The 13,505-nt window shown below is 37.0% G+C and overlaps 2 protein-coding genes and 2 pseudogenes across 2 annotated transcripts; 2 read left to right on the plus strand and 2 right to left on the minus strand.

Annotated features, from left to right (window-relative positions):
• Positions 1–349: 349 nt before the first annotated feature.
• LOC121795911 (probable serine/threonine-protein kinase At1g54610) lies at positions 350–4,130 on the plus strand. The gene is made up of 7 exons (XM_042194580.1): positions 350–1,131; positions 1,233–1,517; positions 1,598–1,915; positions 2,015–2,242; positions 2,502–2,602; positions 2,738–2,855; positions 3,528–4,130. Exons 1-7 carry the CDS (start codon positions 754–756, stop codon positions 3,795–3,797), a joined length of 1,698 nt encoding a protein of 565 aa, XP_042050514.1. The 5' UTR covers positions 350–753; the 3' UTR covers positions 3,798–4,130.
• Positions 4,131–4,884: 754 nt separating this feature from the next.
• On the minus strand, positions 4,885–6,029 carry LOC121795925 (annotated as a pseudogene).
• A 2,963-nt stretch (positions 6,030–8,992) lies between these two features.
• On the plus strand, positions 8,993–10,432 carry LOC121795920 (annotated as a pseudogene).
• A 109-nt stretch (positions 10,433–10,541) lies between these two features.
• Positions 10,542–12,607, minus strand: LOC121795934 (CASP-like protein 1). The gene is made up of 3 exons (XM_042194614.1): positions 12,310–12,607; positions 11,081–11,207; positions 10,542–10,976 (listed from the first exon to the last, which is right to left on the minus strand). Exons 1-3 carry the CDS (start codon positions 12,546–12,548, stop codon positions 10,737–10,739), a joined length of 606 nt encoding a protein of 201 aa, XP_042050548.1. The 5' UTR covers positions 12,549–12,607; the 3' UTR covers positions 10,542–10,736.
• Between the last annotated feature and the right edge of the window lie 898 nt (positions 12,608–13,505).

The following is a 13,505-nucleotide window of genomic DNA, read 5'->3' on the forward strand; positions in this document are numbered from 1 at the left end:
AGCATGGGACGGAGAGAGTATTATTGAATGATGGGTAAGAAGAAATTGTCATATAGTCTAATAAATGGCTCAAGATTAGAGCATTGAAATTAGGATATAGACTATACCAACATTAATCGAGTATCCGTAATTATCAAATTATACATATTTATTAAAATTAAAAATTTATAAGATGATGAAGTGTAGCTAAATTAATATTAGTAATATTTTTTCCTCTATCTTGTCATCTAACTAATTATTTCTGTTTATTCATTTCCAGGAAAAAAAATGAACAAATAAAAAGTCCAACCGGAAAAAGAAAAATACGTAAAGTATAGGAAAGCCACCAATATTCACTGTATAATTTGCCTTTGCTTTATGTTTTTGTGTAGCTTATTTTTGACCGCAATTCATCGCGGGCTTTAACAAAATCATAATTGCTTCTTTTGCTTTCTTGCGCACTCATAAATCTAGGGTTCTTGCTGCATTACACTGCAAGATTCAATCTTTATTACTCAAGTCGCCTTTAACAGCAATTCCAATTGCACCCCATTCTGATTATTTACTTAATTCAGATTTATTTGCCAGTTTCGTCGCATATAGTAGCATATTTGAATTGAGTAATGCGTGTGTTTTTACAGTAGTAAGTGTGCTTCTTTCCATGCTTGATTTTTTGTGTATTTAATTTAGTTATTTGGTGATATTTTTGTGGGTTTTGAATGAGGGGCAAGATTTTGCTATGTGCTGAGAAATGAGGGCTGGAGTGACTGAGAAATGGGGTGTGCTTTCGGCAAAGAAATTTCTGAGTCTGGTTCACCCGGAGGGAATGGTGTAGTGGAGAAGAGGAGAGACAAGTTGCCAGTCACAGCTGAGAGTGGGGAGAAAGTAGTAGAGAGTTCGGTGAGTAAACCAAATGGTGGTGAAGTTCAGAATGGTGGGGTTAAGAAAGAGGATTTGAAAGATCGGATTGTGAGGCAATCGAGAAACGAAAAGAGGAGGTCGAGACCGAATCCTAGGTTAAGTAATCCCCCTAATAATGTTCATGGCGAGCAAGTGGCTGCTGGATGGCCTTCTTGGCTCGTGGCAGTTGCTGGTGAGGCTCTCAGTGGGTGGATCCCCCGTCGAGCTGATACATTCGAGAAGCTTGATAAGGCAAGCTGATTTTCAGTTCTAGTTATGTTTCAGTGTGTTTATCTAGTTCACATGTTTCCTGCAGTGTTGTTTTGTCATTTTGTGTTTTTCTGTTTGTTTAGATTGGACAAGGTACGTATAGTAACGTGTATAAAGCTAGAGATGCTCTAACAGGAAACATTGTTGCGTTGAAGAAGGTTAGATTCGATAATTTAGAGCCAGAGAGCATAAGGTTTATGGCTAGGGAGATTTTAATCCTGCGCCGCTTGGATCATCCAAATGTCATCAAATTGCAAGGTTTGGTGACCTCAAGGATGTCCTGTAGTTTGTATCTAGTGTTCGATTATATGCCACATGATTTGGCTGGCCTTTCATCGAGTCCCAGCATTAAGTTTACAGAGCCTCAGGTAGGATTTTGCTGTGATGTGATTTAGTGTTCTGTTTCCGAGCTAGATTTTGAATATTTTTGTGTAAATTGATACTGTAGGTGAAATGCTTTGTGCATCAGCTATTGTCTGGCCTTGAACACTGTCACAACCGCTATGTTTTACACCGTGATATTAAAGGCTCCAATCTTCTAATTGATGATGAAGGAGTTCTGAAGATTGCTGATTTCGGACTGGCTTCCTCTTTTGATCCCAGCAAGAAGCAGCATATGACAAGCCGTGTGGTTACTCTGTGGTATAGAGCACCAGAACTGCTTCTTGGCGCCACTGACTATGGCGTGGGAATTGACTTGTGGAGTGCTGGGTGCATTTTAGCCGAGCTATTTGCTGGGAAGCCCATTATGACGGGGCGGACAGAGGTAATGCTGCCGCCATTAGATTTTAGGCTCTTCACAATGTGTATACATTCTATCTAAGTGATGATTGTTGATTTTCCTTTACCTAATTCTTGTGCTCAGGTGGAACAACTTCACAGGATTTTCAAGTTATGTGGTTCTCCGTCTGACGAGTATTGGAAAAGGTCAAAGCTACCGCATGCAACCATATTCAAGCCCCAGCAGGCATATAAAAGACGCATAGTAGAGACATTTAAGGATTTCCCACAGTCATCACTGCCTTTGATTGAGACGCTACTTTCGATTGATCCAGCTGAGCGTCAAACTGCCACAGCTTCTTTAAGGAGTGACGTGAGCTCTCTCTCTTTCTCCAACACACGCTCACACTCATCAAGTATGCCTAGTTAAAAACGATAAAAATATAATAAAATCTGCTAAAACTATCTATATGATAGGCAAACCTCCCGATTGATTTCACTTTATGATTTCTTGTGTCCATATCTTTGATCTCTAATTTGCCTCATGCGCGAATCTGTCTGTGGTTCTGTCTGGCATCCCCTTTTCTATGCTGCACAAGCTAATATGCTTTGAATGCTTTATGTTTTTGCAGTTCTTCACTACAAAACCTTATGCGTGTGATCCTTCAAGCCTTCCAAAATACCCACCAAGTAAGGAGATGGATGCTAAGCGTCGGGATGAAGAAGCTAGAAGGTCTGGTGTTTTAGGTGTCCAATGTCTTTTAGTAATTGTTTACCTATCATGTATATAAATAAGCTCGGGTTTGCATTAATTTGGAGTGACAAGTAATTTATTTAATGCTAAGCTGATGCAGCTACAAAATTGCAGGTTGAGAGCTGCCGGTAAGACAAATGCAGATGGTGTGAAGAAACCACGGACACGTGAACGATCAATGCGGAAAATACGTGTCCCTGAAGCCAATGCAGAGCTGCAAGCCAACCTTGATGTACGTCTCCTAAGATTCATCTTTCAAACACCTCTTTATCTGCTTACAATCTGTGACCTTAACCTTGAAACTTTACCTTGATAATCAGCATCAGAACTTTTTTTTCCTGTTCAAGAATGGGCGGTTCGCCTATATATGAGCAGAATGCTGTTTCTTCACCCTTTTGTTTGTATGGTTCTTAGTGGACTAGAATTGTTCTTCGTTATTCTTGTTAGCATATCTGCTTGGCTGAAATGGGAATGGATCTGAAAGTGATTTTAGAAGGTTTAGATTGTGGGTTGATTGCCCGAAATAACACAGCACTTGGCTGAAAAGTAATTTTTACACGACTTCTAAAGTGTTGCTATTGCGACACCACTTCTTGACCTTGGTAATTACAACATCCCAATTCTTTCAGCAATAAAATTATAAAACTACATCGTGTTAATGCTGACAATTTTGGGGATTTTGTAAGTTACGCAAAAGTTGGAAATTCGGTTAATTATTGTCTTATTTCCAAAATAGTAACCCTTAAGTAATGGATACTTTGATATTAGTCATTCTCACTAATGAATAATATTGCTACTTTGCTAGGAGAGATCACATAGAGTGTTTGTGAATATTTTCAAATTTCATTCCGCATGATGCATTCATTTCTAAACTGGACCAACTTTGTCTTACTCTGTTAAACAGAGGCGGCGTCTGATCAACCACGCAAATGCAAAGAGCAAAAGCGAGAAATTTCCTCCTCCACATCAGGATGGAGGGCTTGGCTATACTATGGACTCATCACATCTTATCGACCCAGCCTTTGATCCTCCTGATGTCCCATTCAGTTCCATGAACTTCTCATATGCCAAAGAACCCATGCAGACGTGGTCAGGCCCGTTGGCTGACCCTGCTGGTATTGGGGCTTCAAGAAGGAAGTCAAAGCAGTCGAAGAAGAGTTCTGTACTGAACTAGGGAGAATAGACCATCATACACTCACTCACTCCTAACCCATCAACTCAGAGGCAAATTGCAAGAGACGATGCAAACTCGTTTCCTGGTACGCTGCCCCTATTTGCAACTCCATACCTCAGGCTGGATAATCTGCAATTCTTGGAGAGAAAATTTGTCCCACATATTTTGTTTCTATATATTTTTTGGGATCATGAGAAATATTTATAGTTTTGTATATGCTGAAAACTTTTCCCCTTCCATTGGGAGAAAAGTCTTGATCTGTGAGATATTTAGTTTCAATATCAATATCAATATCAATATCAATATCAATATCAATATCAATATCAATATCAATATATGCTGTATGCACAGTTAACTTTGATCTTACTTGTTTTCTTGGTTTATTTTTAAGTAATGCTGCATCAAACTGTCTCCGGCGCTCCATAAATAACATATATATCGAAATTGATTGGACAGATGCTTAGGTAGTTTGAAACATTATTTAAACACATTAGTTTGTGATTTCAATATCATGGTTCAGATGTGTGATCATGTTTAATTTTTTGAAAAAGAATTTCTATGAACATATAATGCTTGTCTTTTACAATCTCTTATAGTGGATTAGAGTTTCTGATACGTTACACTACTATTGGTGTCGATTTTGAGAATCTCGGCAAACGTCCCCACAAGAGTTGGGAAATTAGGGTTTTGAATAATAAAATTTAGGGTTTGTAGAAGAACAAGGATAAGATATGTAACTAAATTCATTCTTAAAAAGTAATGGAGACCCTATGCGGTTCGACTCTCTAAATACGGGTTTGGGAAAGAACCGATAAAGAAAACCAAACCCGGAGCTTATGATATGCTCGCCTCTGAACAGGACAAGAAGTAATAAGTACTGCATATAAAAGACTAGTATATCCTAATCTAAAAAGGACTCAGATCCTTGAGATATAATCTTTGAGATATGTGACCTTCCTACTTTGCACTTGGGACATGAGTCGTGGCTTGGGAGTTAGTTAGGCGAGCTCGGGCGTGGCATGCGTCGTCGAGATGTAACTTTATTTATATGCATAGAGTATATAATTTTAGATGACAAGGTGAACAATCACGGAAACACCTCAATTATAGACCTAACTCCTAAAGTAGGAGTGATTTTATAATTTTTGAAGCCAGCAGCAGCAAAGAGCTTAGCCCATTCTTTCTCATTTCTTTCTTTTCCAGTAAAATTAGCCATCATAACCACATCCATGAACAGTTGAGTTTCAGTTGCCTCATGAGCTTGCTTCTCCTCATCCACAACCATGTCCACAATAATCACCTTTTTACCACTAATTTTGCTGTGAACTATTGCTTCTTTGCATTTTCTCAGTAGTTTGATGCAATCTTCGTCGCCCCAATTGTGTATTATCCACTGTCAATGACAAAGTTGCATTCCCATAAGTAAAGGATTTGAATCAAATAAGAGAAGTTATACCAAAAGACTATACCTTGAGGAAAACTGCATCAGCAGGAGGAATGAAGTCAAACATGTCTCCACTGACAAACCTCACATTCTCAGAGCCTTCCATGCTACCAATGACATGTGGCTGGTCGAGAACGATGCATTTTAACCCGGAAAATGCCCCGGCCAACGCCTTGGACACCTCCCCTGTGCCGCCCGCGACATCCACCATCGTCTTGAACCCCTCAAAAAACATGCTTGCATTCTTGAATAAGTATGCTGCTTACGAAGCGTGAATCAGCAGCCATGGCCTCATTAAACCCTTGATTCCACTTCTCATCTTTGGCTGCAAACTCCCATTGATCCATCCGATTTTTGGTGAAGAACGCATTGGGACATTCGTCATGAAACCATTCACTCATATGATGGAACGTGTCAATCCAGGCCGGGTTGGTGACGAGAAGTGCAAAAGGGGCAAGGCTCAGTGGATCATCTCCTATCAAGAGACGTGAAGCCATGGTGAGAGAATAAGCTTCTTCTGTCTCCTCTTGGTCGGAGATGTTCACCTTGTCGAAGAACTTGGAGTGGACTAGAATTCGCATGAGGCGATAGAGGGCACTGGATTTTGCTGTGTTGATGCAGAGGGCTTCGGCCAGCTGAGATAGCGTCATAGGCTTGCCGTGTTTGTGGATAACATCGGGTATTCGTAGCTGAAGCGCAGATCTTAGTGACAAGCTGTTTATGTAGTTGTAAATGTGGTTCCAAACATGAGTTTGAGCATCAAGAAGATCTTGGGAGGGTGATGCCATTCTTTCTTGATTTAATCTTTGATTTGATTCATTTTTTGCATCATTGGTGTTGTCCTATTTATTGGTAAGTCGTTAGATAAGATAGAGCAATGTTATCAATCTCGTATGGCGGCTTATGGCGGTTTGCCTAAAAACCGCCATAAGGATATGGCGTATTAGTATGGCGGATATGACGGTAAAAAATTAAATAAATAAAATAATACTTATATATTTATATATAATTCAAAAATTAAAAAATATAACATCTAAAACACTTAAAACAATTAATAAAGCATAATATAACACTCTAACAACCATGTTTCTTGCATAATGCTAGCACAGCCATATCCGACATTTGATAACATTGAGATAGAACGAATTTAAAAAGATGCCCACATGTTTCTTGCATAATGCTAGCACCGCCATATCCGACATTTGATAACATTGAGATAGAACGAATTTAAAAAGATGCCCACAGGGGCAACACTGATGGTTTCGGAGGAGCAGAGTTGCAAGACCAGTTAACCTATCTCCCCCAGCTCCTGGGTCCAGGCTAGTTAACCTATCTCCCCCAGCTCCTGGGTCCAGGCCAATGAACTCATCACCCCATGGGAAATTAATCCCCAAGATGCGCCTCCCAGTGGTCAAACTCGTAACCTCTAGGGTGACGCGGTATCCTTGCCCCTCTACCACTTGGGCTAAGGGGCTTGGATGAGCAGAGTTGCAAGAATGTATTTTAACGTGCTGCTATTACTTCTCCGTCCCACAAGAATATGCATTTTTTTCTTTTTAATCTATCTCACAAGAATACACATTTTCTAATGCGTATTTTTATTGGGACAGAGGGAGTAGTAAATATTCATAGCTTGTTTTAGGGTATGGACATTTATAGTTTTCAAGATTACTAGTATTAAACTAACAATTAAACACTGAGATTGGTTATCCCATGGCTAGGGTTATGTAATTTTCTCTAAGCTTCAAATAATAGGGTTAATCGGTGTGAGGCATTTACAGCAGTTTTAACCAAATTAATTCACAGAAAAAGAACACTAATTTCTTTGTTCCAGCTATGGAGCGAGCTATGTATATATATTATTATGTTTCTTAGTGATCTAAAAAAAGTTACCATATTTTTGGGTGGAAATGAATGCAACTCAATGAAAAAGATGGATGCTGAGCTTTTAATAAACTCAATTAAAGTTTGATGAAGCAGTTTGCATCATTCTAAAAAATGGCGGTGCTATTTTGTGGATGAATGTTTATTTCTTCATATCCAAAAGGATGTCACGATCCATTTATATCATTAGGCGGTGGAATTTGTAGATAACATTTGATGTCTTCCTAATTAAGTAAATGAATGATGGCACAGTGATCAATAGCAGGAGGAGACTAGTGAAATTGTATTCTCTAACCAGCAATTGTTGACTCTTTATTAATTTTATTTAGCTATAAATAGCCTTTATTGGTGTTATTTTTAAAAATATAAAAAATTATAATAGAAAGTGAGTACTAAAAAGAGCTGAATCTAAATGGGTTGCTATCTCGGTCATGATATCTATCGGAGCTAGTCGACCTTTGTGAAGTTATTTTTGTGCTCACTCGACCTCAAAACAAGATGTTGCCATGAAATATGTCGAAAGAATATTCTTAGTTCTACAAGCACGTTTCGCCATTGGCCCATTGCCATATGTCTTGTGCGAAACTGTTTGGGGAAGTGCTTACTGACGTCATGTATGCGTGCGTTATAATGCACAACAAAGTTATTATTGATGAAGTGCCAAACACGATTAAGATTAATTGGTTCGGCAAAAATACCACGACTCGTTGAACTCCGCCACTACAACCAACACACCAAGGTGCGATGCCACATTTTTGCGAATACCTAGTCAAACAAATCTGGGATAACTTTAGCCACAATTTAGATTATTTACTTTATGACATCTAATATAATGTAGTTATAGTATTTGAAACTTTTCTTAATAAAATGCAATTTTAGAATTTTAATAAATTTTGTATTTTAATTAAATTAAGAAAAATAATAAAATTCAAAAGGTTAGTTCTAAGGTCTATGAATTGTTAAGTAAAGAGATGACGAATTGTGAATAATATTATAAAGTATTTAAAAAGTGTTGTGAGACTAGAGTAATATAGTAATAAAGTAGGAGTCCTAGTTTAAGGAACGTTATTGTTGATGATAGGAGTAAAAATTCCGTGGCAATATGATATAGTACATCTAACTTATAATGTTTTGGCAAATGGATCCTTAAAAGGGTTATATAGTAGAAACTAATTAGTGTGAACATAAATACATTCTTTATACTTGAATATACTGCTCCCCTTCTAGAAAATTTGTCTCAGTTCCTTTTTCGCACTCGTTTGGCAAAAATAATACTACTAAATAGTTATAGTTAAGAGATAGTAAAGTAAGAGAAAAAATAATGTAAGTAAGACTATTCTGTACATTATTTTCTCTTTTACTTTATTTTTCAGGACGGAGGGAATAACTACAATCATACAATCTTAATATGGGAGCTTATGGCATCTATACCTTTATTTTTCTTATTAGTAGTATATACTAAATGAACGAAAAATAAATGTGGCCATAACTTGAAAGATTACATATAAGTTCACAAACCATCTCATCATTATCAATTAAATTAATTTTTATTCAAGCTATTCTACTATAAAGACTATATGAATATACGACCTAATTTGATGATTTTAATTTTTTGAATTTTTGACATGCTACAGAAAACGTATCAAAAACTGAAATTAATTAATAAATGCTTAAAATTTAAGTTATGGTCGCATTTTGTTATTTGTGTAGATTTTTAGTTTATATATAATGTGTAGAGGAGGATGTCATTATGTACAGTACATATATATGAAGAAGGTCTTGAAGAAATTTCCATAATTTAAAGAATGGATCTAATTAGTTTCACGGCTATACTTTCCATTTGATCATCCGATCATCCCATCAAATATCAGCCGTTCATTTGGATTCTTCCATGATAGAACCACTGGTTATGCTCTTTCTCCATCATTGCTTTCAGAATTTATTCAAATTTTGGAGCCTTCTAGGAGTAGAAGAAAAAAAGAATGCTTCACATTAACAAATCCAGTTTTCCCTAAAAATCCAATCTTTAACTTACCAAGAAAATGTTCATTTGCACACCCTTCAACTGCAATGGTTTCAATCTCAACTACTTAAAATCCAACAGCTTCAAAAACTTGCTCACACGTCAATTCATCAACCACTTCCAGGTACCAACAGTCCCATGCTCTGTTCCTCTCCCTTCAGTTCATTTATCTGAATCTTGCAAAGCTAATCGAAAAAGATCCCAATTTGTCACTGCTTCAGCTGCTCCAGCAATTGAACCTCCCAAGCCTTGATTCAGAAGCAAAAACCCAAAAGATACTAATATTTTGGTTGTTGGCTCCACCGGTTACATTGGAAATTTTGTGGTGAAAGAGTTAGTGAGAAGAGGGTTTAATGTCATTGCTGTTGCTAGAGAGAGAAGTGGCATAAAGGGCAAGAACAGCAAGGATGAGACACTGGGGTTGTTGAGTGGTGCAAATGCCTGTTTCTCTGATGTAACAAAGTTGGAATCTTTGGAGGAAAGCATTGAGAATCTTGGAATTTCAATTGATGTTGTTGTGTCTTGTTTAGCTAGTAGGACTGTAGGAGTGGTGGAGTCAAAGATTCTTGGTTGAATGCTTATGAGGCAACTAAGAATAGTCTTGTTGTTGGTAGGAAATTTGGGGCTGCACATTTTGTGCTGCTGTCTGCAATCTACGTGCAGAAGCCCCTCCTCGAATTCCAGCGTGCTAAGCTGAAATTCGAGGCGGAGCTGATAAAGGAGACGGGAGGCTATGCGTGTGCAAGCCTATTAGTGAGCCGGATTTGGCTTCCTTCATCGCAGACTGTGTGTTGAGTGAGGAGCTGGTGAATAAGGTTCTACCTATTGGTGGACCGAGGAAGGCAGTGACCCTGTTGGAGCAAGGGGAGATGCTTTTTAGGCTTGCAGGTAAAGGGCCAAAGTTCTTGAAAGTGCCTATACAGATAATGGACTTTGCAATTGGAATTCTTGATTTTCTTGTTAAGATCTTCCCCTCGTTGGAGGATACAGCGGAGTTTGGCAAGATTGGGAGATACTATGCTGCTGAGAGTATGCTGATTTGGGATCCTGAGACGGGCAAGTATGATGCTGATAGCACGCCTAGTTATGGCAACGACACGTTGGAGGGATTCTTTAAGAGGGTGCTAGAACAGGGAATGGCTGGCCAAGAATTAGGAGAGCAAACAATCTTCTGATTGGAATTCTTTCAAGATTTTGCTTGCTATGTACCTACCTACTATGTGACTATTCTTGCTTAATATGAGAAATTGTGTTTCAGCAGTAAATCATCAAAAGTCGAAGAGATTTTCGTGCAATGTACCTTTCATGATAGCCGAAATTTTATAAGCATGTGTTGTGGCATGTTCTTGAATTCTGGTTATTGCTGTAAATTATCACAAATTAGGTGCACTGATTTTCACAAAAAATTCTATTGAAATTGTCTCTCACAGCAATCTTAACAGCACGAACGAAGCAAATACACGAACGACAATGAATTGAATACTAGTTGTGCAAACTACAGAAAGAAACACATCTACATATCAACATATGCACACACAACAAGAGAAGAGTCCATGTTTAACAAGCATGATTCTGATTCATTTCTGGCTTAATGTGAGTGGTTGTGTCTTGGGATTTTCTTGGCCAGAGAGCGGACCGACAGCAAGATGAGCAGTGCCATCACGACGGATCCAAACAAGGAGACAGCAATTGAACCCCCAATGTGCTTGCAGAATTCACCATACAGATTGCAGATCTTGTTCCACCGGACATACTTGTTGCCCTTCAAACCTATGTAAGCAACTCCGCCTGCTGCTCCCGTTGCTGCAGCCATGATTCCGAGCAATAGCTGCATAATGTACATTGTTAGAATCCATAATTATGATCATCTGCTTGATTTTTTTTCTTTATAATTATGATCAGTGTTTTTAGCATGAAGTATTGAGAGCTTACGACGTCGAAAATGATGAAGTGAGAGATGAGTCTTGTATGGATGCCTGGTTTGCGTAGAGCCAAGAGAGAGATGAGGGTTGTTATGAGGCCATACAACCCTGCAACTGAAAGTGCTGCTACAAAGAATCTGCATAATCAATCATAAATCTCAATTTTTAGATTTCTATTATTGGCATATAAATTAAAACTTAAAAGACTTATGATATGTGTATTGCTGAAATCAAATAACTGTCACTTGATGTGGTGACATATCCACATACAAATATCTTTCTTCTTTTCAAGTTGCAGCTGTGGCCTTTGTTTGATATGTATAATTATAACAATAGTAATAATATAAACGGATTATATAATTGTAATTATTGCGATACAATAGATTCCAAACCAGTTTATTTCTTGAGATACAAAGTATGCCACTTTTGTAACTTTTTTAAACAAAAGTAATCAATAAAATCACGAATAATTATGGTGTTACTAGTGCCAATAGTTATACTCTATTTCAATTTCTAAGGTTAGTTTAGAAGCTTAGTATACATATTAATATAATTAATTTGCTTAAATTGGTGAAGAAAAGAAACCATTTGTATATGAAATTCTTCTAGACTTTTATGATTTTATAGGGGTATATATTTCACGCATAGGTTGGTCGCAGGTAAGCAATGAAAAGATTGGGTGATAATACCACCTATTGTTAGTCAAACAAACAGGTACGAATTAGTCAAAAAATCACTTTAAAGAAGAAATAAATATTTATTATAAAATTTGCCGTTTTTCATTAAGCAAAGAAGATAAGTTTTGGTACCACTAAATATAACAGCCGCCAAATTAGAACTCCATGAACGCAGCAACACAATCAGATTTCTCAACTAACATATTGATTTATTAACTAACAATTAAAGTTTTCATTGAACTACTACCCAGGGTGGGTCAGTACTGCATACCGAAACTACCATAATATATATTGTATCAAAATTTCAGTATGAATAAAAACTACTTTATCAAAAATTTTAGTATACCGAATTTTCAGTATGGTTAATTTTAATATTGACACGACACCAGATTCTTGATATATTGTACCAAAATTTAACGGCATACCTTTCGATAATTTTTTTTTAGTATTCACGGTATTTATTGATGCCAGTATACACACGTTATAAGTGTAGATGGAGTATAAAAATTCATATTGTTACCGTACCGAAATTGAAATAGTATCACAAATGTTAATTACTTACACGAAAGCTGGTGAATGGTTGAACTTGGCAGATTGTCTAACGAGTCCAAAGGGTGGAATGGGACTTTGGCCAACGACTTGTGTTTCTTTGCTTGTGACCATTACCAAAACAGCCACTAAACCTGATGCAAACACCAAGAATCTCAGCACCACATCCGCCACCGGAAAGCTCTCTTTCTCCACCGCCGGTGGAGGCCCCGCCGCCATCTTTTCAGGCTCCGTAGCTATGGATGATGCCATGGATATGTATAACTGTGTGTTGTGTGTGTGTGTGTGAGATTTTCCAAAGTTGGAGTTTGATAATGAGTAAGATTTCATGATTAAATAGAGTTTTGAAACTCTACGTTCAGTCTGTCGAAAAGACCATTATACCCTCGTGACTTTAGGGAAACATCTATAAAGTCGTGTGAGCTAGCTTGAAAAATACAAACACAAGCTTTTTGATTGGACAACAAAAATAGATATATGTGGGTCAATTACATAATTAAGTTGTAGAAGAAACACTTTATAAACATTTATACGGATAAAAATATAGATAATCACTTTATTTGATAAATACAATTTAAAATTTAGTGTACATTTTTATACAAATATCATGATTCGGTAAATTTTAGAATACATAGAAACTGAGGAAATTATTTGAATGATGATCGTCTATCACAATCACAATTTTCTTAACACCTTTTAAACTGCTCACTTACCTATATAATTTCATGATTTGGATAATTACATTTGGTTGGATATTCCTGCACGCCAAGCAACTAGTTGTATGTAAATCAATATGAATAAGATATACTATAAGCTTACTTTTTGTTTATTTAATTGAAATAGTGGTCACAATGAGGATGCAACATACTTGACCATGACATTTAATTAATGCAAAGTGAGGACATGATATAGAGTATATTTGTGTTCATTTTATTTAGATAACGGTTACAGCTAATAAGGTTGATCATGACAATATGAACATGCAGAAATATGTACGAACATTGACTATTATTTTGCTTCTATGGGAATGGAACAGTTTGATTTTTTTTTGTCACAACTAAAGATTTTGTAATTCGTATTTTAGAATCGTGTGAACGTCAACTATTGAATCATATGAATACGATCATGCTTGTTTGAATCAACTATTAAGTTGACGAATACAAGTAGTAATTTGAATAGTACTACTAGAATAATACTCCATTCCAGCTA

The sequence above is a fragment of the Salvia splendens genome, chromosome 3 (genome assembly GCF_004379255.2).
Source record: "Salvia splendens isolate huo1 chromosome 3, SspV2, whole genome shotgun sequence".
Taxonomy (NCBI): domain Eukaryota; kingdom Viridiplantae; phylum Streptophyta; class Magnoliopsida; order Lamiales; family Lamiaceae; genus Salvia; species Salvia splendens.

Bases quoted from the DNA above. Each gene is read 5' to 3' on its own strand.
- LOC121795911 (XM_042194580.1), top strand. From the start codon at position 754: ATGGGGTGTGCTTTCGGCAAAGAAATTTCTGAGTCTGGTTCACCCGGA. The intron at 2,243-2,501 runs GTGAGCTCTCTC...ATGTTTTTGCAG, and splicing joins CAGCTTCTTTAAGGAGTGAC to TTCTTCACTACAAAACCTTA. The intron at 2,603-2,737 runs GTCTGGTGTTTT...ACAAAATTGCAG, and splicing joins CGGGATGAAGAAGCTAGAAG to GTTGAGAGCTGCCGGTAAGA.
- LOC121795934 (XM_042194614.1), bottom strand. From the start codon at position 12,548: ATGGCATCATCCATAGCTACGGAGCCTGAAAAGATGGCGGCGGGGCCT. The intron at 11,208-12,309 runs GTAAGTAATTAA...TTGATTATGCAG, and splicing joins AACCATTCACCAGCTTTCGT to ATTCTTTGTAGCAGCACTTT. The intron at 10,977-11,080 runs GTAAGCTCTCAA...TACATTATGCAG, and splicing joins ACTTCATCATTTTCGACGTC to CTATTGCTCGGAATCATGGC.